The 21,953-nt window shown below is 50.4% G+C and overlaps 1 protein-coding gene across 1 annotated transcript; it reads left to right on the forward strand.

Moving 5' to 3' along the window:
- The first annotated feature begins 1,945 nt into the window (after positions 1–1,945).
- Positions 1,946–17,471, forward strand: CILP (cartilage intermediate layer protein). Its single transcript, XM_008139116.3, is given in 13 exon segments — positions 1,946–2,000; positions 3,480–3,653; positions 5,536–5,628; positions 6,515–6,784; positions 7,958–8,137; positions 8,529–8,843; positions 9,632–9,740; positions 11,324–11,481; positions 14,620–16,941; positions 16,944–17,002; positions 17,004–17,060; positions 17,062–17,106; positions 17,108–17,471. Coding segments are annotated over 12 exon segments (3,774 nt in total). The 5' UTR covers positions 1,946–2,000; positions 3,480–3,562; the 3' UTR covers positions 17,183–17,471.
- The last annotated feature ends 4,482 nt before the right edge of the window (positions 17,472–21,953 follow it).

Here is a 21,953-nt window from a genome sequence, read left to right on the forward strand (position 1 = left end):
GGTGGAACAGTGACAGACTGTACCCAGGACAGGAAGGGAGATCTCTCCCACTACCCTGGATTCCAGGTCTCTGGGCTCCCAGGTACTGGGTGGGCAGCCCTTGATGATCTCTCAGAGCTTTAGTCAAGTCCTCCAGTCTTCAGGGATCATCAGTGGCCTGTCCCTAGCCAGGCCTGCAAAGCCTCCCCAGGCCACAGGGGGCGATGATGGGAGCATGGGAGAGGGCTCAGACAGCATCTTCCTCCAGAGCCACCAGCATCAGGTCAGACCTCTCCCAGTGTTCACAAGCTCCTTTCCCCTCAGCAGCGTGAGAACCCCTGGCCATAAGCTTAGGTCACCGGTGGCCTGGCTACACTGGGCTCTAAGCCCCCCAGCCCCAATCCTCTAGAGAGGGGTTGGGTGATTGATGGATTTTCAGCGTGTTCCAGGCAGAGGCTTGGAGCTGCTGCAGACTAGCCTGGCCTGCAGAAACCCCAGGGGGGCACTCATGGCTTGGGCTGACCCATCCAGGTCAGGCCCCAGGCAGTCCAGACCTGTGGCTGCCTCCCAAGCCCTGTCTGTCTGTCTGTCTGTCTGTCCTGGGGTTCTGGCTCAGGAGAGCAGCAGCCTCTCCCTCCAAGGAGTCCTTGGAGCAGGGGTTAAGGGTAATCTCAGATCCCCCCCAATCTAGCCCTGTGTATCTCACAGCTCAGGCCCACTTGGGGACAGGAAAGGATCCTTGTGGCCTCTCAGCGCTCAGCCTAGAGTGTGCCCTAAATAGGAGCTCAATGAGGGTCTGTGGGAAAAGAGAGCTGATGCTGGGGTGGGGGCAAGGCCACAGGGGCCAGGCCTCCATCTCCAGGCCCGGCATGAGACAGGAAGACCACCTGGGCCAGATGAGCCCAGGACCTGAGACAGGCCCTAGCAGCTTGTATATATTCCCTCCCCATCTTCTGCCTCCAACGGGGATTCTATCCTTGTGCGGTTCATGAACCAGCAGCTTCAATAGCACCTGGGAGCTTTTAGTAATGCAGACCTACTGAATCAGAAACTCTGGGCCTGGGGCACAGCAATCTGTGTTTTCAGAAGCCTTCCAGGGGATTCTGACAAGTGTTCAAATTGTAGAACCATTGTCTGAGACAACAGGCAAATTCATGCTGAGGGGGAGGTGGGTGAAGTCCTGAGCACAGGCAGCTGCTTACGCCACCTATGGGTAAGACTGGCTGTTCATATGCTGGTGGGTGTCTATACCAGAGTCAGACGCATACTCACAGACCAGCACAGAGAGTCCACATGCAGGGGCTCTGGGGTCCAATGGGCACAGACAGGCATCCAGATGGAAGTAGGTAGGGCCAGAGAAGAGCTGTTCTCACCAGGTGACAGCCTGTGCCCCACAATGCCTTTGTCCCTTATCCCTTCTGAGGTTCTCTGAGTGCACCCTCAGAGGCCAGAGAAGCTGAGTAGTTGTCCAATTCCAACCAGGCACCCCCATCCCCCCAGCTGAAAGGTCAGGTGGCCTGTGTGCCTGAGAGAGTTTGGATTATGCGATAAAACCAACAGTCCTTTCTCAGCATGAGTGGGCCACGGCCAGGGGAGTGTGGGGGATCAGCAAGCAAAGTTTAGGCAAGAGCACACCACCCCCTGAGCTATGAAATCCTGCCCAGATGGACAATTACCCTTGGCCCCTTCCCAGTGCGTCTCAGTGCCCACCCCAGCTCCCCACCCATCTCTCTGCTCTGGCCTGTGGAGCCCCAGGCCGCTGTCCACTTGGCCCATCACCAGGCCCCGCGGCATCTTCCCATAAGGATCTGGAAGTGAAATCCCAGCCCCTGGGAGCTGCCTGGGACGTGGGGAGGGGAGAGAGAGGCCGAGCTTCCTTATGCTCAGATCTGGTTTCGCCGCTTCCCGTGGCGCACTGCCACAGGCTGAGCCACCAGCTGTGCTATATAAGGCCCAGAGGCCGGATCGCTGGAGAGACAGAGACTTGGACCCCCCAGCTGAGGACTCCCACTCAGGACACGGTGAGCTCCACTCCCATTCTCCTCACCCCAATCCTGCACCCCCTGCCCGGCTCAGCTATTCCTGCCCTCCCCTGATCACCCCTCTACCCCCCTAACAAGACCCCCCCTTGCTGCTTTAGAGTTCTCTTTTCCCTCATTGGCCCAAAGTCCTCTCCTTCCCCCATCTGAGGTCAGGGGCCCTCAAATGACCCCAGTCAGGATCTTTGTAGCTCTGAGCGCCCTGCTTCTTTCCTGCGGTCAGCCAGTCCGCTTTGTCCGAGAGTTCTGAGGAGTGTGGGATGGGGAGCCGACCCAGCAGACATGTGCCGAGGAAACTTCCGTGGGCTGCCAGATGGGAAATGGTTTTTCCACAAGGTGCCTCAGGCCACCTTGGCCTCCCAGACAGTGCCGGAGCGGTCTCAGACTGAACGCCGTGCAGGCCCACGGAGCGCTCTGCTCCCTGCTCAGAGCCCGGAGCTTGGGGTAAGACGCACAAGAGCTGGAGACCTTGGGGAGGCCCGTGCCGCTGTTCCCTGGGCTGAGAAACAGCTGCTGGTGGGGGTAGCTAGATGGTCTGCAGTGTGGGACTGGTCTGTGCTTCCCCTGGGACAACGGAGTACTTTCGAATCTTTTTTCCAGAAAGGAGGAATCTTCTCCCTTCCCACTATACCCTGGACTTGGGAGGTTGAAGGGAACCATTTTTTTAATCTCTAAGAACTCGTCAGATTCTGGGTTGACCAGAGCTCTGGGGAGAGAGACAACTGCAGCCTGGACCATGCCCCACGGGCCCCTGTCCTTAGTGCCTGGCTGCGTTCCTCTTCCTACTCCTGCAGCCTCTAACCCACAGCCAGCAGTTACGGGGGAGCCCTCTAACAGTGCAGCCCTCCTGCGCTCCTTCAGTGGGCTCCTGGTTGTGTAACTCCCAGCTAGACCCCAAACAAACAGGCCAGAAATGCGTTCCAGCTGCAGCCCGTGCACATCTGGGAATGTGTTCATGGAGGTGGTATGTCTGAAGCATCTGTGCCCTCCAGCTTGCTTGCCGTGTGAGAGGTCACTATAGTTGGGGTTGGGGTTTCACAGCCTTAATATTGTAGCTTCTTTATGAAAGAATGTGAGGGTCCCCCCCCCCCGAAAGGGCAGCAAAAACATGCCCCCACACCCATGTCTCGGAAGTAATTAATGAGTCACCCAGAAGTTGCTGGGAGTGAACCCAGGCCTCTCCTCACTGGCAAGGAACCTGCTCTCCCTTGTGCCCCATCTCGATGTGGGGCCCTGGCACCTGGACCCCGGGGGGTGAATCCAGGTCTGCCTCATCTGAACCCCGGTTCTGAGCCGCTGCACCTCCCTAGCTGCCTGCATTTGCAACTTGGGCAGGTGTCACCTCCCACAAGACTTCATTCTGTGCACTCTTCCACCCTTGATAGGTCAAGAAATAATTCTGCTGAAGCCATAAGCGGTGACTCAGAAACATGGAACCTGGCAAGCTTTGTTTCTTTGCAGGTCACTGGATCTGAGACGCTTCCTAGGGGGCCACGTTCCAGGGACGACCTGACGTTGTGAAGCACCTTCACCCAACTTCCGTCATGCTCCCCACAGAGCCTGGGGGAAAGATGGCGGGGACCAAGGCCTGGCTGTTCTTCTTCTTCCTGGTCCTGGAGATCACCTCTGTGTTGGGTACAGGCTAAGTATCTGCTGTCTCCCAAATCCCCGACTTGACATAGTGAAGTCATGTCTGGTTTGGAACTCAACTATGCATCTGCCTTAAGACCTGAGGCTGGTTTATAGATGTATTTAAAATTTACACCCTGCTTGTTTCTCCAAAGGATTGGAGATAGTTCCCAATATTAAAACTCACAGAACAGAATATTTTAAGTGAAGTGAATGAGTTGTCATTCAGAGGGAGGAAAAAAGATAAGAGGGCTACCACTCCTGAGTGATAAATTTAGCTCTGAGCTTCCTGGCAGCCAAAGCAAAAGGAAATCGCAAGGGATTATTTTCTCAGAAGTAGATTTGAGGATCGATCTGGTTTTAGTTTCATGAAAATTCTTTTGGCCTAAAGCTCTATTACTTAGACCCAAATTTCACAGACTAGAGAACCCCTTCTGGTTTCCTTGTCCTCTAACCCCATCTTCTGGTGACACTGAGTTCTCGAAGGAATAGGTAGAGAGAATTTGCTTACTAGACTCTCCAAGGCATCTAAGTGTCAGAACTCCTAGCCCTATCCTGTATGCTCCCTCCCCTCTGCCCTTTCTCTCCTGATTTCTACCTGCATACTGAGGTAAAGCAAAAAATATATACATTTTTAAAATGCTTAAACCTCTCTTTTAAAGCTGCATGCCCTGCAGGCTTTGTGACCGCAGATGCAGGAACAAAGGCTGGCTCGGCGTCTTGCCAAACCCTGTGTGCCACCGCCTGCCTTGTTTGCTCTTTTCACCGTGACAGCTGCTGCTGTGGGGCTGATTAAAATTCAACCATCTGAGGGGAAATCAGAGTCGTCTGATTAAAGGAGCTCCTATCACCCCAGCTAAAGAATTCTGATTTGGCTCCTCACATGAAAGTTAATTGCCTTTCAAAGCTTTTGCAGCCCTCTGCTCTCCTTTCTCTTTCCCATGCTGGAGCCCCAACCCAGTCGCAGGTGGGTGGCGCTGGGAGCTATCTTGTACGCAACCTAAGGCAGAACCCTCCGCCCTGCCGTCAGAAAATTGACAACTACTGCCCCAATTAGGCCAAGTAAGTCCTTTACGGGGAGGATGGACTCTCAAAGCCAACTTTGCCAAGAGAAGGGAAATGGACATCTATTGTCCAGGCATTGAGCTAAGAGGAGTTGCTAATGCTTATTCAGCAGGCACTATGTCCGAGGCATTGTTCTAAGTGGATTTTATGACTGAGTTTATCTAATCTCCACAGTCCTCTGAGGCAGGAACTACTATTATCCTCAGTTTATGATGAGGGAACAGGGGTCAGATGAGTTAAGTGTCTGGCCCAAGGTCACACAGGGAGGAAAGTGGCAGAGTTTGGATCTCATGCTCTCAATCTTCGTATACTTTAGAGATGTTCACGTGTGTTACCTCACAGACTCCTCATGCCAACCGGACCACCCTGTGAAGTGGGAATTAATATCTCCATCTTGCAGATGGAGAAAAATAAGCCTCCATTCTTTATGACAAGGACAGGGCCGGACCCTAATGTAGGAGCCCCCACCCATTGGCTGCTCCCCATCCTCCAAAGATCTGTTTCTAGAATAAGAGCAAAAAGAAAATAACCGCTTGTTGAGCATGCACTACATGCCAGCTCCCTTTCCACTGGCTATCGCCCTGAATATGCCCCAGGACCCTGTGAGGTAGTGATTATTAATACAGCCCTATTATGTGGGGAAACAGATTTAGAGGAATAAAGCTCTCAATGAGGTTGCAGAGCCAGTAAGTGGCAGAGTGGGGATTTGAACACATGTCCTGTGCTTATGCTCCATCCACCATTCTTGAGAGGCTAGTAAGAGGACCCGCTGGGCCCTGATAACTAACAGTTCTGGCCTCTCCCTTCCCCTCCTGGCCCCCAGGGAGGCAGATGATGCTCAGCCAGTCTGTGAGAAGAGTCCGACCTGGGAAGAGGACCCTCAGCAACTTTGCCAAGCCTTCGAGTCCCCTGGAGAGTGAGTTGTGGCTGGAACTGGGAGGGGCCCCTAGCGGGTGTTTACTGAGCTTAGGCATGATTTCAGGGTTGTATGAAAACCCACTTTTAAAAAGATGTGTTTTTATTGATTTCAAAGAGCGGAGGGGAGAGGGAGAGGGAGAGAGAGGTAGAAACATCAATGATGAGAATCATTGATCAGCTGCCTCCTACACACCCCCTACTGGGGACTGAGCCCACAACCTGGGTGTGTGTCGTGACCAGGAATCCAGTCGTGACTTCCTGGTTCATGGATTGACGCTCAACTGCTGAGCCACATTGGCCAGGCTGGAAATCCACGTTTACAAGGCATTTGGCCTACGTCTTTGTCCAGGCAGAGGCACCTGCTATATAGAACAGTCCAGAATCATGAATATGCCTGATATGTTTCAGGAATGCTGGAGGGCTTGCTGGGGCCAGAGCATAGGCTGGTGGGGAGAGAATGGGGGAGATGAGGATGGAGAGATAGCAGGGGCCAGCTTATACCACCCTAAATGCTTGGCCAACTGAGTTAAAGCTGGGAGTGTGGGATCAACCCACATGAAGAAAGCTCACCCTGACTGCTGTGTTGGGGATGGGGTCAGAGAGAAATTGAGGTAGAGAGACCAGGCAGAAAGTTACTGACATGGTACAGCCAGGCTGCTAATGGCTTTATGGAGTCCTTGGCGGGAGTGGAGGGATGCAGAAGGGAAGGAGATTGGAGAGATGCTGGAGAGACAGATGCAATGGGCCCTGAGACCAATAGAGGGCGTTGGGTGGGAGCATGCGTGATATCAGGGATGACTCCCAGGAACTGAGCAGAAAAAGGAACTGGAGCTCACCTGGGGCTCCAGGGCCTGGCTCCTCCCCAACCTGGCTCTATCTCTCAGCTCCTGGCGAGTGGACAACATGGTTCAACGTTGACCACCCAGGCGGGCAGGGTGACTTTGAGCGACTGGATGCCATTCACTTCTACTATGGGGACCGTGTGTGTGCTCGGCCCCTGCGGCTGGAGGCTCGGACCACTGACTGGATACCTGCAGGCAGCACTGGCCAGGTGGTCCACGGCAGTCCCCGTGAGGGCTTCTGGTGCCTCAACAGGGAGCAGCGGCCCGGCCAGAACTGCTCCAATTACACCGTGCGCTTCCTCTGCCCACCAGGTGAGCCTGTGCGGCCCCACCCTTACCTGCCTCTGGCCGTGGGAACTCTGGATGTCACACATACACGTGCTTTGATTCCCCAGTAATAACCAACTAGTGTCATGAGAGCCATAATCTGCCTGTTCCGTGTTTCTGGGTGCTCTTCATTCACTCCACTTCACGGGGGATGTGTGCCTTGGTGGTGAAAACCACCGGCTCTGGAGCTGGGCTGCTGGGTCCCAGCCTGGACAGGGAACTCCATTCCTTAGTCCCTGGGCCTCAGGTTCCTCACATGTAGGACAGGGTAATATTAGTAAACCTTCATAGGTTTGTTTTTTTGTTTTTTTTTTGTTTTTTTGAGGATTAAGTAAGATAATGAATATAGAGGGCTTAACCCAGGTAACATTCATTAAATGTTAGTTTCCATTTGTGCCAGATACTGTGCTGGTTATCAACATCATTCAGACTTTACAACTGAGCCATGAGGAATCTCTGTGTTCAGAGAGGTTAGGTAACTTCTCATGATTACACAGCTGTAAGTGGAGAGCTGGGGTTTGAACCCACGTCTGTGTCTGCAGAGTCTAAAAGTTTATGCTCTTTACTTCCTCCCTCCCCACACCGGATATTACAGAGCAAGCTGCCGGCTGCCCACTCTGTGGATGGGTACCCTCACCTCTTGGGGTTCCGTCAGTGCTCACAAGGCCCAGGTGGCAGTGGTGGTCATCTGGAGTTGGGAGCTCAGGTTGGGCAAGGTCTCCTGGGCAAGGTCTGAAGCCCCCATTATTGCACACAGACCTTAGACCAGAGGTGAGGCGGGTAGGCATAAGGGGAGTTGATGTCTGAATCACCGCAGTCCCAGGCCCTGGTGGCTGTTTCCACACCGGTGGACAGGGAAGGTGATGCTACCCCATGCACAGCCTGAGGCAGCATATCCGCTCCCAGCGCTTGGCCAACAAGTCCCTCTCAGGGGCACCCCTTGACCATACGGTGTCTTTGTGCAAATTAGAGATGCCACTTCCTCAAGACTCTTGACTTCCTTCTGTTGGAAAAGTCGTTGTAGTAAATATGAATATCAGTGACATCTATAACGTAAACGAGGTCCTGCTCTCTGAGCAAAACTAGCTTTAGGGTCAAATTTCCTGGCAGAGTTCCCTTGGGAGGGAAGTCAGACTGCCTGCCCATCCTGCTTTGCAGGATCCTTGCGCCGAGACACAGACCGTATCTGGAGCTCATGGTCTCCCTGGAGCAAGTGTTCTGCCGCCTGTGGTCACACTGGGGTCCAGACCCGAACACGCACCTGCTTGGCAGAGACAGTGTCACTGTGCAGTGAGGCCACTGAGGAGGGCCGGCTCTGCATGGACCAGGCCTGTACAGGTACCACCCTTGTTCCTGGTACTAGGCAGGGAATGGCGTGGAGGCTGAAGCAGCCTACAGTAGGTTAAAGGGTCGGATTGAGATGGATTCATTCATTCATGCAGTCATCAAGTATCAACTATTATGTGCTCTGATGGGGGCTGTAGGGGATAATGTGGAGCACAGAGGTCCATTATCATAGCTTAGGGGAATCAAAGAGGACTTCCTAGAGAAGGTGTCCTGAGCTAAGCCTTGAAAGATAGGTAGGAATGAGTCATGCAGGCTAATAAGGAAGGGTAACAAAGGCCTGAGGGGGACGGGGGGAAGCATATGTGAGTCCACAGGCTGAGATGTGGCTAAAGGAGGGCCAGCATCCACATAAGCCCTCCTGACATGGCCCCTTCTTCCACAGCCTGTGACCTGGTCTGCCACATGGGCCAGGTGAATGCTGACTGTGATGCCTGCATGTGCCAGGACTTCGTGCTGCATGGGACTGTCTCCCTCCCTGGGGGTGCCCCAGCCTCAGGGGCCACTGTCTACCTGATGACCAAGACACTTAAGCCACTGACCCGGACGGACAGTAGTGGGAGATTCCGAGTCCCTGGCTTATGCCCAGATGGCAAAAGCATCCTGAAGATCACAAAGACCAAGTTTGCTCCCATCAAGCTCACAATGCCCAGGACTAGCCTGAAGTCAGCCACCGTCAATGCAGAGTTCATGAGAGCAGGTACTTAAGTTCTCTGGGGTAGGGTGGGACTTTTAAATAAAGGGACTGCAGTGTTAAGAGCTGGTTTCCCAGTTTGCTTAGACTAAAACTCAAAACCCTTACCATGACCTACAAGGCCCAACATCATCTGCTCCGCCCCCCATTACTTCTCTGCTCTTCTCTTCTATTATCCTCCTGTCTGCCCCCACTGAGTCACTCTACTCCAGCCACCATGTCCTCCTATCTGTTCCTCACACACACAGGCACATTCCTGCCTCAGGGCCTTTGCACTTGCTATATACTCTGTTTAGATATTGGCATGGCTTGCTCCCTGAAATGAGTTCTTCCCTGGACCACCTTATTAAAATAGTCATTACAATGTAGTATGAGGTTTGGAGGTCAGGAAGAGACAGAGAGAGGCTGGGGGCTTCAGAAATGGTACAGAATGGCTGGAAAATTCTGCTGGAGGCAGCACAACAGGAATATTGTTCTATTTAAAACAACCAACTCTGTTTCAATGGCCCTGCTTGGGAATTGTGGCTGGCACAAGATCCCCTTGGTTCTCCATTGCCTCACCTAGATGCTGCTTGAGAGGCCACGGAAGCAGGCCCTGAGGTAGAAGGGGTGGACTCCATTCTGGATCAGTGCCTAATTAGGATCTTTACAGAAGGGCAGGGGGGGTGTGGGGTGGTGGGGTGTGTGTCAAGACATACAATTTTAACACTTGTCAAAGAACCCGGGGAAGCAAGGCTCTGGAGAATTTGTCACAAAGGAAAACCCAAAGCACCATTTCTCATCTTCTGTCCCAGAGATCCCATACATTGTGAAGAACCCTGAGACAAAAGCACGGAGAGCTGGGCAGAGTGTGGCCCTGTGCTGTAAGGCCACGGGGAGGCCCAGTCCAGACGAGTATTTCTGGTGAGTATTCTGCCAGCTGCCCTGCCCGATTCTTCTCTGGGCAGCCAGATCTTTCTTACATTCGGTCTGGTCTTTTTTTTTTTTTTAATATTTTTTTATTGATTTCAGAGAGGAAGGGAGAGGGAGAGAGAGATAGAAACATCAATGATGAAAGAGAATCTTCAATCGGCTGCTTCCTGCATGCCCCACCCTGGGGATCGCGCCTGCAACCTGGGCATGTCCCCTGACCGGGAATCGAACCATGACTTCCTGGTTCATAGGTTGACACTCAACCACTGAGCCACACCAGCTGGGTGGTCTGGTCTTATTAATCACTAGAGGTCCAGTGCATGAAAATTCATGCACTAGGAGGGCCCTTAGCTCGGCCTGCCCCCTCTCACAGTCCGGGAGCCCTCAGGGGCAGGAGATGACCCAGCAATCAGGGGAAGGCGATGCCCCATCACACCTCTGCTGCTGCCACTGCCAGCAGTGCAAGCCTCGGCCGGCCCTGGTTACCTGAGCCTCGGGCGGCCAAGGGCGGCTGGGCAGTCGCCATCTGAGGCTTGCCTGTGCCTCAGGCTGGCCCTGGGCTGCTGGGGGGCTGAGGGAACTGGAGGACTCTAGAGGCAGGCCCTCTACCCCAGCGGGCCTGAGAGGACTGGGCGCCGCCATCTTGTGGCTGTGGGCACTGCCATCTTTGAGGGCGGGGCAGCCAATTAGCATATTCCCTTTTTATTAGATAGGATAATACTAACCAACAAAATAAAGTTAGAAGTAGGGCCCAGGTTCAGAGCCCAGAAGTTGGCACTTATTTTTTTTTTGTTAATCCTCACCTGAGAATATTTTTCCGTTGATTTTTAGGGAGAGTGGAAGAGAGAGGGACAGAGAGAGAGAAATATCAATGTGAGAGAAACACATCAATTGGTTGCCTCCTGCATGAGCCCTGACCAGGGCTGGGGTCAGGGAGGAGCCTGCAACCCAGGTACATACCCTTGACTGGAATCAAACCTGGGACCCTTCAGTCCGCAGGCCAACCCTCTATCCACTGAGTCAAACTGGCTAGGGCCGGAAGTTGGCACTTATAAGTGGGGACCAGCAGGGTTGAGGCCACACAGACAACCAGAAAGCCCTGTGTGGTCTTCTCGATGCTGGGGTCCCTACAGAGCGGCTCTGGTCTCTGGGTCCTGATTTGCATATCCTCAGGATACTGAACAAGGTTCCTCAGCCCTACTTCCCCGACAAAGGCAAACGAGGCCAGAGCCTCCTGTGGCTGTGAGTCCTTTACCCTTCACAGACATTTTACAGCCATTCTCTTGTTTGACCCACCCAATGTTTCTGTGATGTCAGCTAGGAATCACTGCTCCCATTTTATTGATCAGGAAGCTGATGCTAAGGAAGGTGAGATGATTTGTCCAAGGTTCCATAGCCAGCGGGTGATGAGGCTGAGACTCAATCAAGTCCCTTGACTCCCAGGCCAATCAGTGCTCTTGGATGAGCTATGTCAAAGGTGGTATTGGCATCTGCAGGGACCCATCCACCATCTGTCTCTCTGGCTGCTTGCTATGGCACTGCCCCCCCAGGCTTCACCTCTCCATCCCTTGCAGGTATCACAACAACACGCTGCTGGACCCCTCCCTCTACAAGCACGACGGCAAGCTGTTACTGAAGAACCTACAGCGGGACCAGGCTGGGGAGTACTTCTGCAAGGCCCAGAGCGACGCGGGGGCTGCGAAGTCCCAGGTCGCCCAGCTGATTGTCATAGGTAAGCCTGGCAGGGTCCCTGGGTAACCTCTACTGCAGGACTGGGGAGCACTTCCGTGGACATAACTGGGCAGCAAAAACCCCAGCTTTTCTGTGCTGTGTACAGTGCTATGTCCTCTGAGACACAAAGATGCCACAGACCCCAATTCTACCCTCTCAGAGCTGCCACCCCAGGAGAGGTCAGGAACTGTAATTAAGTGTGCCGCGCCAGCACAGCCAAGGGTTCAGTGAGCCTGAGGGAGGTCTGGTGAAGGATGAAGAAAAGACAGAGAATAAGCTGGGTCTAGGTGGATCTTCTGTGCCTGGCTGAGGCCACAGAACAGATCCAGACTGCAAGCTGATGCTTTATTTTAAATATATTTTTTATTGATTTTTTTACCGAGAGGAAGAGAGAGGGATAGAGAGTTAGAAACATCGATGAGAGAGAAACATCGATCAGCTGCCTCCTGCACACCCCCTACTGGGGATGTGCCAGCAACCAAGGTACATGCCCTTGACCGGAATCGAACCTGGGACCTTTCAGTCCGTACGCCAACGCTCTATCCACTGAGCCAAACCAGTTACGGCTGATGCTTTATTTTATAGTCAGGGGTAAACAAGGTAATTTACAATGTTCTTGTAAGTTTCACTTGTTTTGGCAGCACTTGCTGCACCTCCCACAGCCCACTAGCTACCCAGGAAAGATCTCGGGAGCAGTCACAAGATCAAGCTTAATTATGCTAAGAGGGCTGTGCCCTCTAAGCTGGGACTTGTTTGCGGCTTTGCCAGCAGGTTAGTCCGAGGCTTAACCCTATAACCGCTCCCTACAATTAAGAGACGAGTAAAGATAGGCAAATGCAGTTAAAGCAGGAAATAATGGGCCGTGGACTCTAGGTGAGAGAGAGAGACTTTCCAGGCAGGAGTGACCATGGGTGGCTACCTGAGAGGGCAGCATTTCAACTGGGGCTTAAATAGTGGTTCTTAGATTTGGATGCCCAGTGGAATCACCTGGTTGGTGTTAACAAAAACCCAGCTGCCTGAAACTTACCCCTCCCCCGCAGAGAGGTTTTTTTTTTTAAACATATTTTTATTGATTTCAGAGAGGAAGGGAGAGGGAGAGAGAGGTAGAAACCTCAATGATGAGAGAGAATCATTGATCAGCTGCCTCCTGCACACCCACACTGGGGATCAAGTTTGAAACCTGGGTATGTGCCCTGACTAGAATCGAACCATGACCTCCTGGTTCATAGGTCGACCCTCAACCATTGAGCCTCGCTGGCCAGGCACCCCCAGAGAGTTTTATTTCATTGGCTTTGGACGTGGCCTGGGTATGCACAATTTAAAAGCTTCCCCAGGTGATTCTAAGTTATAAAGCCCTGGTCTTACCGAATGGCCATATTAAGGGGCCAGTGTGAGCAAAGGTATAGAAGTGGGAAGCTGAGAGGCTTTATAAGAAAGGGTGACCTGATTAGAGCTGGCTTTAAGGAGTGAGTTGGTGCCCTAGCCAGTTTGGTTCAGTGGATAGAGCATTGGCTGAGGACTGAAGGGTCCCAGGTTCGATTCCAGTCAAAGACACATGCCTGAATTGCGGGCTCAATCACCAGTTGGGGGCGTGCAGGAGGCAGCCGATCAATGATTCTCTCTCATCATTGATGTTTCTATCTCTCTCTCCCTCTCCCTTCTTCTCTGAAATCAGTAAAAATGTTTTTTTAAAAAAAAGAAAAAGAAGTGCGCTTGAGGGGAAAGACTTGAGGTCAAAATCAATCAGGAACCTGTACTTGGAAAGTGAGAGAGAAGGAGGATAGCTTAGTAATTGGCCTAAACAAAACCAAACAAAAGGCAGAGGAAGAGAAAATTTATTGGAAGGGTTCTGGAATATTTTACAGACTCCAAGAAAGTTGAGCAACAGACCTCAAGACACAGGACAGTTGGACCTTGGCAACAGTGGAGCCCTGTCAGCTGTGGTTCCCAACCCACAACACCAATGCTCCCCCTTTGTCACAGTTATTTTGAATACTTTAAATTTTTAACACTTCACATTTACAAAATATTTTCCATTCTGAAGTTAAATTTATGGATAATAAGTACATATAATTGCCAAGTATACAGTATATGTACACATCCCAAACTATACCATAAAGGAGAAATAAAAAGAAAATAATTTTAATGCAAAATAATATGTATTTCAATATGTAAAGGCTTTGGCATAATTGCACAAGAAAGCCAGCCAAGAGGTCAGACACTTGCACTTGACTCCAGTCGCTGTGACTGTGGCAGCTGCAAATACTGATGGATGAGGGGTTTCATTGTGGTGGGTCACATTCCTTGGGGAAGGCAGTAAGTACGTGATTTTTCTGAGACAAGGAACAATTCTTGGTATTTTCCCAAGCTAAACAAAGTATAATCTTAGCTTGATTTTTATGGTAGCTGCATTTTCAGAAAAATTCAATGTATGGTAAAGTCACATTAAAACAAATACTAGGCTCTGATCATTTTAAACCAGTTTTCCACCCACATGAATGTCTGGTGGGATATGTGAAAGTCATGCAAGAGACAGAAGAAGTCCTGTCAGAAAAGTGCCAGGCTTTGCCGGTCACAGACCAGCAATGCCCCCACCCACTATATGCCAGCAGCACTCCCAATTTGGGTGGTAACTCAACACACCCTCACAGATTTTATTTTATTTTTTAGTATATTTTATTGATTTTTTACAGAGAGGAAGGGAGAGGCATAGAGAGCTAGAAACATCGATGAGAGAGAAATATTGATCAGCTGCCTCCTGCACACCCCCTACTGGGGATGTGCCCACAACCGAGGTACATGCCCTTGACCGGAATCGAACCCGGGACCCTTCAGTCCGAAGGCCGACGCTCTATCCATTGAGCCAAACCTGTCAGGGCCACCCACACAGATTTTAATGGCTCATCTCCAATGAGAGCCATTACTATAGTGGTCTCAGCAACCAACTCTATTTCTCCATGTATAAAACGGGCTTAGCAACAACAGCTGTTCATCTTTCTCAGAGAAGTTCGGTGAGAATCAGGATCTTGGATGTGGAAGTACTTTGAAAACGATAAAGCACTGTGCAGAGGTGAGGCTAAGGTGTCTTGTGTGTAGGATGTGAACTTACATTTAATAGCCACACCGTTTCCCTCCACAGCCCCTGATGAGGCTCCGTGCAACCCAACCCCTGAGAGCTACCTTATCCGGTTGCCTCATGATTGCTTCCAGAATGCCACCAACTCCTTCTACTATGACGTGGGCCGTTGCCCTGTCAAGACCTGTGCAGGGCAGCAGGATAATGGGATCAGGTGCCGGGATGCTGTGGAGAACTGCTGTGGCATCTCCAAAACAGAGGAGAGGGAGATCCAGTGCAGTGGCTACACGCTGCCCACCAAGGTGGCCAAGGAGTGTAACTGCCAGCGGTGTACGGAGACCCGGAGTATTGTGCGGGGCCGCGTCAGCGCTGCTGACAATGGGGAACCCATGCGCTTTGGCCACGTGTACATGGGGAACAACCGTGTGAGCATGACTGGCTACAAGGGCACTTTCACCCTCCACATCCCCCAGGACACTGAGAGGCTGGTGCTCACATTTGTGGACAGGCTGCAGAAGTTCGTCAACACTACCAAAGTGCTGCCCTTCAACAAGAAGGGGAGTGCAGTGTTCCATGAGATCAAGATGCTTCGGCGGAAAGAGCCCATCACCTTGGAGGCCACGGAGACCAACATTATCCCCCTGGGGGAGGTGGATGGTGAAGACCCTGTGGCTGAGTTGGAGATCCCTTCCAAGAGTTTCTACAAGCAGAACGGGGAGCCCTACACAGGAAAAGTAAAGGCCAGTGTGACCTTCCTGGATCCCCGCAATATTTCCACAGCCACAGCTACCCAGAGTGACCTGAACTTCATCAATGATGATGGAGACACCTTCCCCCTTCGAACATATGGCATGTTTTCTGTGGACTTCAGAGATGAGGCCACCTCTGAGTCACTTAATGCTGGCAAGGTGAAGGTTCACCTTGACTCGACCCAGGTCAAGATGCCAGAGCATGTGTCCACGATGAAACTGTGGTCGCTCAACCCAGACACGGGGCTATGGGAAGAGGAAGGTGACTTTAAATTTGAAAGCCAAAGGCGGCACAAAAGGGAAGAGAGAACCTTCCTGGTGGGCAACATGGAGATCCGAGAAAGGAGGCTTTTTAACTTGGATGTCCCTGAAAGCAGGAGGTGCTTTATCAAGGTGAGGGCCTACAGGAGTGAGAGGTTCTTGCCCAGTGAGCAGATCCAGGGGGTTGTGGTCTCTGTGATCAACCTGGAGCCCAGGACTGGCTTCTCATCCAACCCCAGGGCCTGGGGCCGCTTTGACAGTGTCATCACGGGCCCCAATGGGGCCTGCCTGCCTGCCTTCTGTGATGACCAGTCCCCTGATGCCTACTCTGCCTATGTCTTGGCGAGCCTGGCTGGGGAAGAACTGGAAGCAGTGGCATCTTCTCCTAAATTCAATCCAAATGCAATTGGTGTCCCTCAGCCCTACCTCAACAAGCTCAAGTACCGTCGGACAGACCACGAGGACCCACGGGTTAAGAAGACAGCTTTCCAGATCAGCATGGCCAAGCCAAGGCCCAACTCAGCTGAGGAGAGCAATGGACCCATCTATGCCTTTGAGAATCTCCGGGCATGCGAGGAGGCACCGCCTAGTGCAGCCCACTTCCGGTTCTACCGGATTGAGGGGGATCGGTATGACTACAATACTGTCCCCTTCAATGAAGACGATCCCATGAGCTGGACTGAAGACTACCTGGCATGGTGGCCCAAGCCAATGGAGTTCAGGGCCTGCTACATTAAGGTGAAGATTGTGGGGCCAGTGGAGGTGAATGTGCGATCCCGCAACATGGGGGGCACCCACCGACAGACTGTGGGGAAGCTGTACGGAATCCGGGATGTCAAAAGCACACGGGATAGGGACCAGCCCAATGTCTCATCTGCTTGTTTGGAGTTCAAGTGCAGTGGGATGCTCTATGACCAGGATCGTGTGGACCGCACACTAGTGAAGATCATTCCCCAAGGCAGCTGCCATCGAGCCAGTGTCAACTCCATGCTGCACGAGTACCTGGTCAACCACCTACCACTGGCAGTCAACAATGACACCAGCGAGTACACCATGCTGGCGCCCCTGGATCCACTGGGCCACAACTATGGAATCTACACTGTCACTGACCAGGACCCTCGTGTGGCCAAGGAGATCGCTCTTGGCCGGTGCTTTGATGGCACATCGGATGGCTCCTCCAGAATCATGAAGAGCAACGTGGGAGTGGCCCTCACCTTTAACTGCATAGAGAGGCAGGTGGGTCGCCAGAGTGCCTTCCAGTACCTCCAAAGTATCCCAGGCCAGACCCCTGCCCCCAGCACTATCAGAGGAAGAGTGCCCTTCAGGGGGCAGCAGCGGGCACGTAGGGGTGGCCAGCGCCGGCCTGGAGGGATGGCCTCTCTGAGGTTTCGTGGGGTTGCTCAGCAGCCTCTAAACAACTAAGTCTTGTGGTACTTCTCTTCTCCCCGCCGACCTCACGTGACAGCCATTGTGAGACTGACCCACAAACTGTCACTTGGTTAATTTAAGCACATCTGTTCTGGTGCAGTTTGCTTGTTTGTTTTTCTTCGTGCCTTTTCTTACCGTCTTTGTCCCATGATACTGATTGGCGCGTAGCCCCCAAAATGGCAAAATAAAGCCTCTTGGATCTGTTCTTTAAAAGAAACACCAGAAATTGGCCATTGGCAAACGTTGTGGCTTTGACTGTTTTTCATTTGGTGCCATCAATAGAAGTCCCCTTCCTTTTCTTTTTGCATGGTTTCGCCCACCTTTACGATAATGATAATCTGAAGTTGAAGGTGAGATAACCAATATAAAGTATATTTCCTGCTCTTGCTCCAAGGACGTAAGCAAGGTCTTCATCACTGTTCATACATATAAATGGTGGTAAAATAAAATAATAAACTCCAAGATTTTTACTTGAAATGTAAATAAGTTATTTCTTTACTGGATCTGGAACTCTTAGTGCACATTTCACGTTAAGCTATTGAATATATAGGGTAATCACAGTTCCCCACCGAGTCTGGAAAGTACATCTCGTATCCAACTGCACCAGGTTTACAATTACATTAACATGTTTCCCTTGACATTTGCTTTCGTTCTTGCTAGAAGCCCAGTGCAGCTCAGGGCAGATGTCAATAAGTGTACGTTTTGTACTTGATTTTGAAGACGGCTGTCCTGTCTTTTAACCCCAGCTGCTCAAGGAGAAGAGGGGACTCTGGAAAGTGATCACAAAGTGATCACAAGGTGGTCTCAGCCACTGCCCCCTCTGAGTGGCAGGGCTGGGGAATGAGACACACGCTCCACCGTCAAGTTTGCTCTCGTGGATCATATTTTCCACTCACAGAGAAGAGCAGAGATTCCAGGAGTTGTGAGCATGTTCTGGACTCCTGAGCAAAGCTAAACACATGTCCCAATGTGGTTTTCTTTCCTTTCTTTCCAATACTGGGAAGCATATACAATGGCTTGGCCCATGGTCTGGTAAGCTGGCCAAGTGGTCTTTCAGCAACCCCCACAGCCTGCTGCCTTCTCCAGCTGGGCTGGCTGGCCGCACGCAGAAATGATGGACTTTGTCTTTCTTTCTTTTTTCTTTTTTTCTTTTTCTTTCTTTCTTTTTTTCCCCCCCTCCAAGCTCTTCTAAAGACATCCACCTTTTCCAGACACCAGATTTCTATTGTGTGTGACAGCCCCTATTCCTTGAGTAAAACAACTGGTCCAAATGAATAGGCCTTTGTTTTTGGAAAAGAGGTTTGGGTTAAAATAGTAAATCAGAGGCTGGTGGACGGTTCCAAAGTGATCTTGGAGACATGGACAGCCAGGGCAGAGGGGTGTGGGGCTGGGTAAGATGCACTGACTGCCCCTCTCCCAATCCCTCCTGTCAGGAAAGAGGCCATGGGGATTGGGGGAGGAAAGCGTTATGTATAATCAGGACAGAAAGCTTTCCTTGATCCCCTGGCTGGCCCAGTGCAGCTCCTTTTGGTCGCCTCTGGCCTGGACTGGACTTGTACTCTTGGATCAGTATCTGCCCAGCTCCCAGGGGTTTGGTTCATAATCAATTAGAAATTTCTCTGGCCGAGCACCCCTTCCCCATGACCTCTGAGAAAGTGAGCACATGCAGGGTTGGGCCCAGTGGCCTTATGATGGATTGCTCCTTGACTCCCTTCCAGACTATGCTTCCCAGGGAGCAGCTCTCACTGGCTGCTTGGGGGTGGGGCATTGACTGACCTTCCCGAAGGGTCAGTGTTAACCGTCTGCAGCACAGACGCCTTGCCATACTGCTTTAGGAGCCAGTGTGTGCGGTTTCAACCTGTCCACCGGTTCCCTTCCAACTCACCGAGAGGGGTGCTGGGAGAGTGAGCTGGCTGGGCTCCTGCCCCATGACCTTCCCTTTCCGTTCTTCATCGAGGGCCTGAATAACTGGACTCCAGCAGGTGGCAGCTGGCACCTGACTTCTTTCTTCACTTATCAAACATTTATTGAGTATCTGCCTACTCTATGCCAAGCCATGTGTATAGGTGGACTGGACTGTATGAGTATATAAAATATACCATACATAGTGGCACTACCACTTGAGGTGGTAGTCAGAGGGGGCTTCTTGGAGGAGGTGACATCTAATTTAAGGACTAAATGCTAGCTAGGAGCTTAAGCTGTGGCTGTCAGGAGCAAGGAGCACAAGCAGAAACAGCTTGGAGCTTGGAGGCTGGGTGGGAATGGCAAATACCTCACTTTCAGAAAAGGAAACACTGTTGAGCTCATGGCATGGAACTTCTAAGCATCTTGCTTCCAAAGACAGGTATGCTGCTGCTAGCTGCATGACTTTGGTCCATTTCCCTGGACCTCATTTTCCTTCTCTATAAATGAAGGAGTTGGTTGTACACTAAAACTAATATAATGTTAGAGGTAGAAAAGGGTGTAGGGGGATAAATGGTGATGGGGAAAATATAAAAATAATAAAAACTAATATAGTTATATGTCAATTATATCTCAATAGCTTTTTTCTTTTTTCTTTTTTTTTTTTTAAGTGAAGGAGTCAGTCTAGCTTAGAATCTAACCCATCTCTAAAGTCCTTTCCATGATTTTCAGTGAGGCTAAGAGCACAGTTCCCAGGATGCCTTCGCTTTACCAAACTGCTGATGACTCACCGGGTGTTTCCTTCCCCGTGGAGACTGCACACTGGATGGACAAAACGTTCATTTCAGAAAAACCCTGGGGTTTTGGTCTCAGCCTGCTGTACACTGGCTGGTCACCCAGTTACTGAGCGTGAACTGTACGGGGATGGACAGCAGATGGCAGGGAGGAAGGGCACAGGCCGAAAGATAGCAGGGCCCATCAGGCGGCTTCTGCTCCACCAAGGGCGTGTTCCAGGCAGAAAGCTCTCTGTAGTTTGGAGAGCTCTAGCAGCTAAGGTGATAGAGCAAAATGTCAGTGAGAGATCAGGACAAGAACAGAGTCTTGAAAGATTGAGAAAATTTAGACAAGCCAAGTTGGAGGCAGTGCAGGGGATAGGTGGTTTCCAGCACAACGATTGGCCAGAGCCAAGGAATGGAGGTGGGACTGAGCACTGGAAGGTTTTTAGTTACATGTAGACAACAGGAAGGACAGGAACCAGGAACTGCAAAGCCATTGCATCCAGGCCATCACTCTCCTGGTTTTGATTCTCTGATTTCCTCCCACTCAGTGGTTTTTCTCTCTCTCAGTCTCTAACTCAGTCTTGCTCTACTTCTCAGATTGGCTCTCTTGGCTGTTTCTCCCTCCTCTTTCTAGGCCTCTCTCTGGTCAGCCTATTTCTCAGTCTCTTCTTTTTGCAGGCACCCTGAGTTTCTCTTTGCAGATCAGCTATGTCTGCTCGTCTGGATTCATAGAAGAGGTGGCCGTTTCCTCAAGTCAAAGAGTCCTGTCCTAAGCCCAGATTCCTTGGAGAGAGAATCTGATTGGCTCCGTTTGAAATGGGGCTCCACCTCTGGTCTAACCAACTGTGGCTATAGTGGGGTTGGGGTGAGGGGCTGCTTAGGGGCAGTCCTATTAGTCATGGTTGCTGGGGAGATGGGGCAATTCTCAGAGAAAGGGAATCCTGATGAATTGGGGAGACACTGCAGAAGGTGAATACTTCAAGTGACAGTGAACAGATCATTGTGGGCTTCCTGGAAGTTTAGGGTTTTTCATTTCCAAACACCAAGGGATTTTAAATACATCAAATGAGATTTGTGTGGTACCTGTTCTTTGAAATCTGATGTCTTGCTTCATGACTTAGAACTTAATCAGTTTTTGTAGTTTCTATGTGCGATTGAAAAAAAAAGTGTATTCCCTAATCATTGAGTGCAGGTTTCTACATAAGACCATTAACTCAAACTTGTTAATTGTTCTGTTCAGTACATAAGGAGTGTGTGGAAATTGTCCCCTAGATGATGCACTTGTCCATTTCCCTCTGTGATCCTCAATTCGGCTTTATATATTTGGAGGTTATTTTAATGGTTGCCTATTATGTATTGAATTTTTATGCCTTCTTGTGAGTTGAATCTTTTATTGTTATATGTATAACTATGTTATTTGTTCCCATAAAGGCTTTTTGTCTTAAAGCCTATTTTGTATAATAATATACATCCAAATTTCCTTTTGATTAGTATTTGCTCAGTATATCTTTTAAAATCTTTTTGCTTTTAATCTTATGTATCCTTTTTTGTTGTTGTTAGTTTATTTTGTTCATAAGATTCCACATATAAATGAGATCATATAGTATTTGCCTTTCTTTGACTGGCTTATTTCACTTAGCATAGTACCCTCCTGATCCATTCATGCAATTGCAAAGGGTAATATTTCCTTCCCTTTTTTTTTGGTGAGATAATACTCCATTGTGTAAATATACCATAGCTGTTTTATCCACTTATCTACTGATGGGCACTTGGGTTGCTTCCAAATCTTGGCTATTGTAAATAACACTGCAATGAACATAGGAGTGCATGTATTCTTTCGAATTAGTGTTGTGGGTTTCTTTGGATATATTCCCAGAAGTGGAATCACTGTGCTTCTGTGTCTTTTTAAAATGTGTTTCTTGTAAACAGCATATAGCTGAGTTTTAGTTTATCTAATCTAATAATCTGTCTTTTAACTAGCGAGTCTAGTAAATATATATGGTAATTAGTTGTGTTTGCACTTGTTTTTTTTTTCATCTTACCTGTTGATTTTTTAAAATTACCTTTTCTATTTTACTGTCAACATTATGATTGAGCAATATTTTTCTTATTCAGTTTTTTCCCTTATATCGATATGGGAGTTTTACACTTTTTCAGCTTGGGGGAGAGGCTGTGGGCGATTGGTCGGTGGACCCCGCCCCCAATTGGGGGCCGGGTGGGCTGTGGGGAGGGGCTGTGGGCGGTGGGCCATCCAGCCCCACCCCCGATTGGTGTTGGG

The sequence above is a fragment of the Eptesicus fuscus genome, chromosome 5 (assembly GCF_027574615.1).
Source record: "Eptesicus fuscus isolate TK198812 chromosome 5, DD_ASM_mEF_20220401, whole genome shotgun sequence".
NCBI lineage: Eukaryota > Metazoa > Chordata > Mammalia > Chiroptera > Vespertilionidae > Eptesicus > Eptesicus fuscus.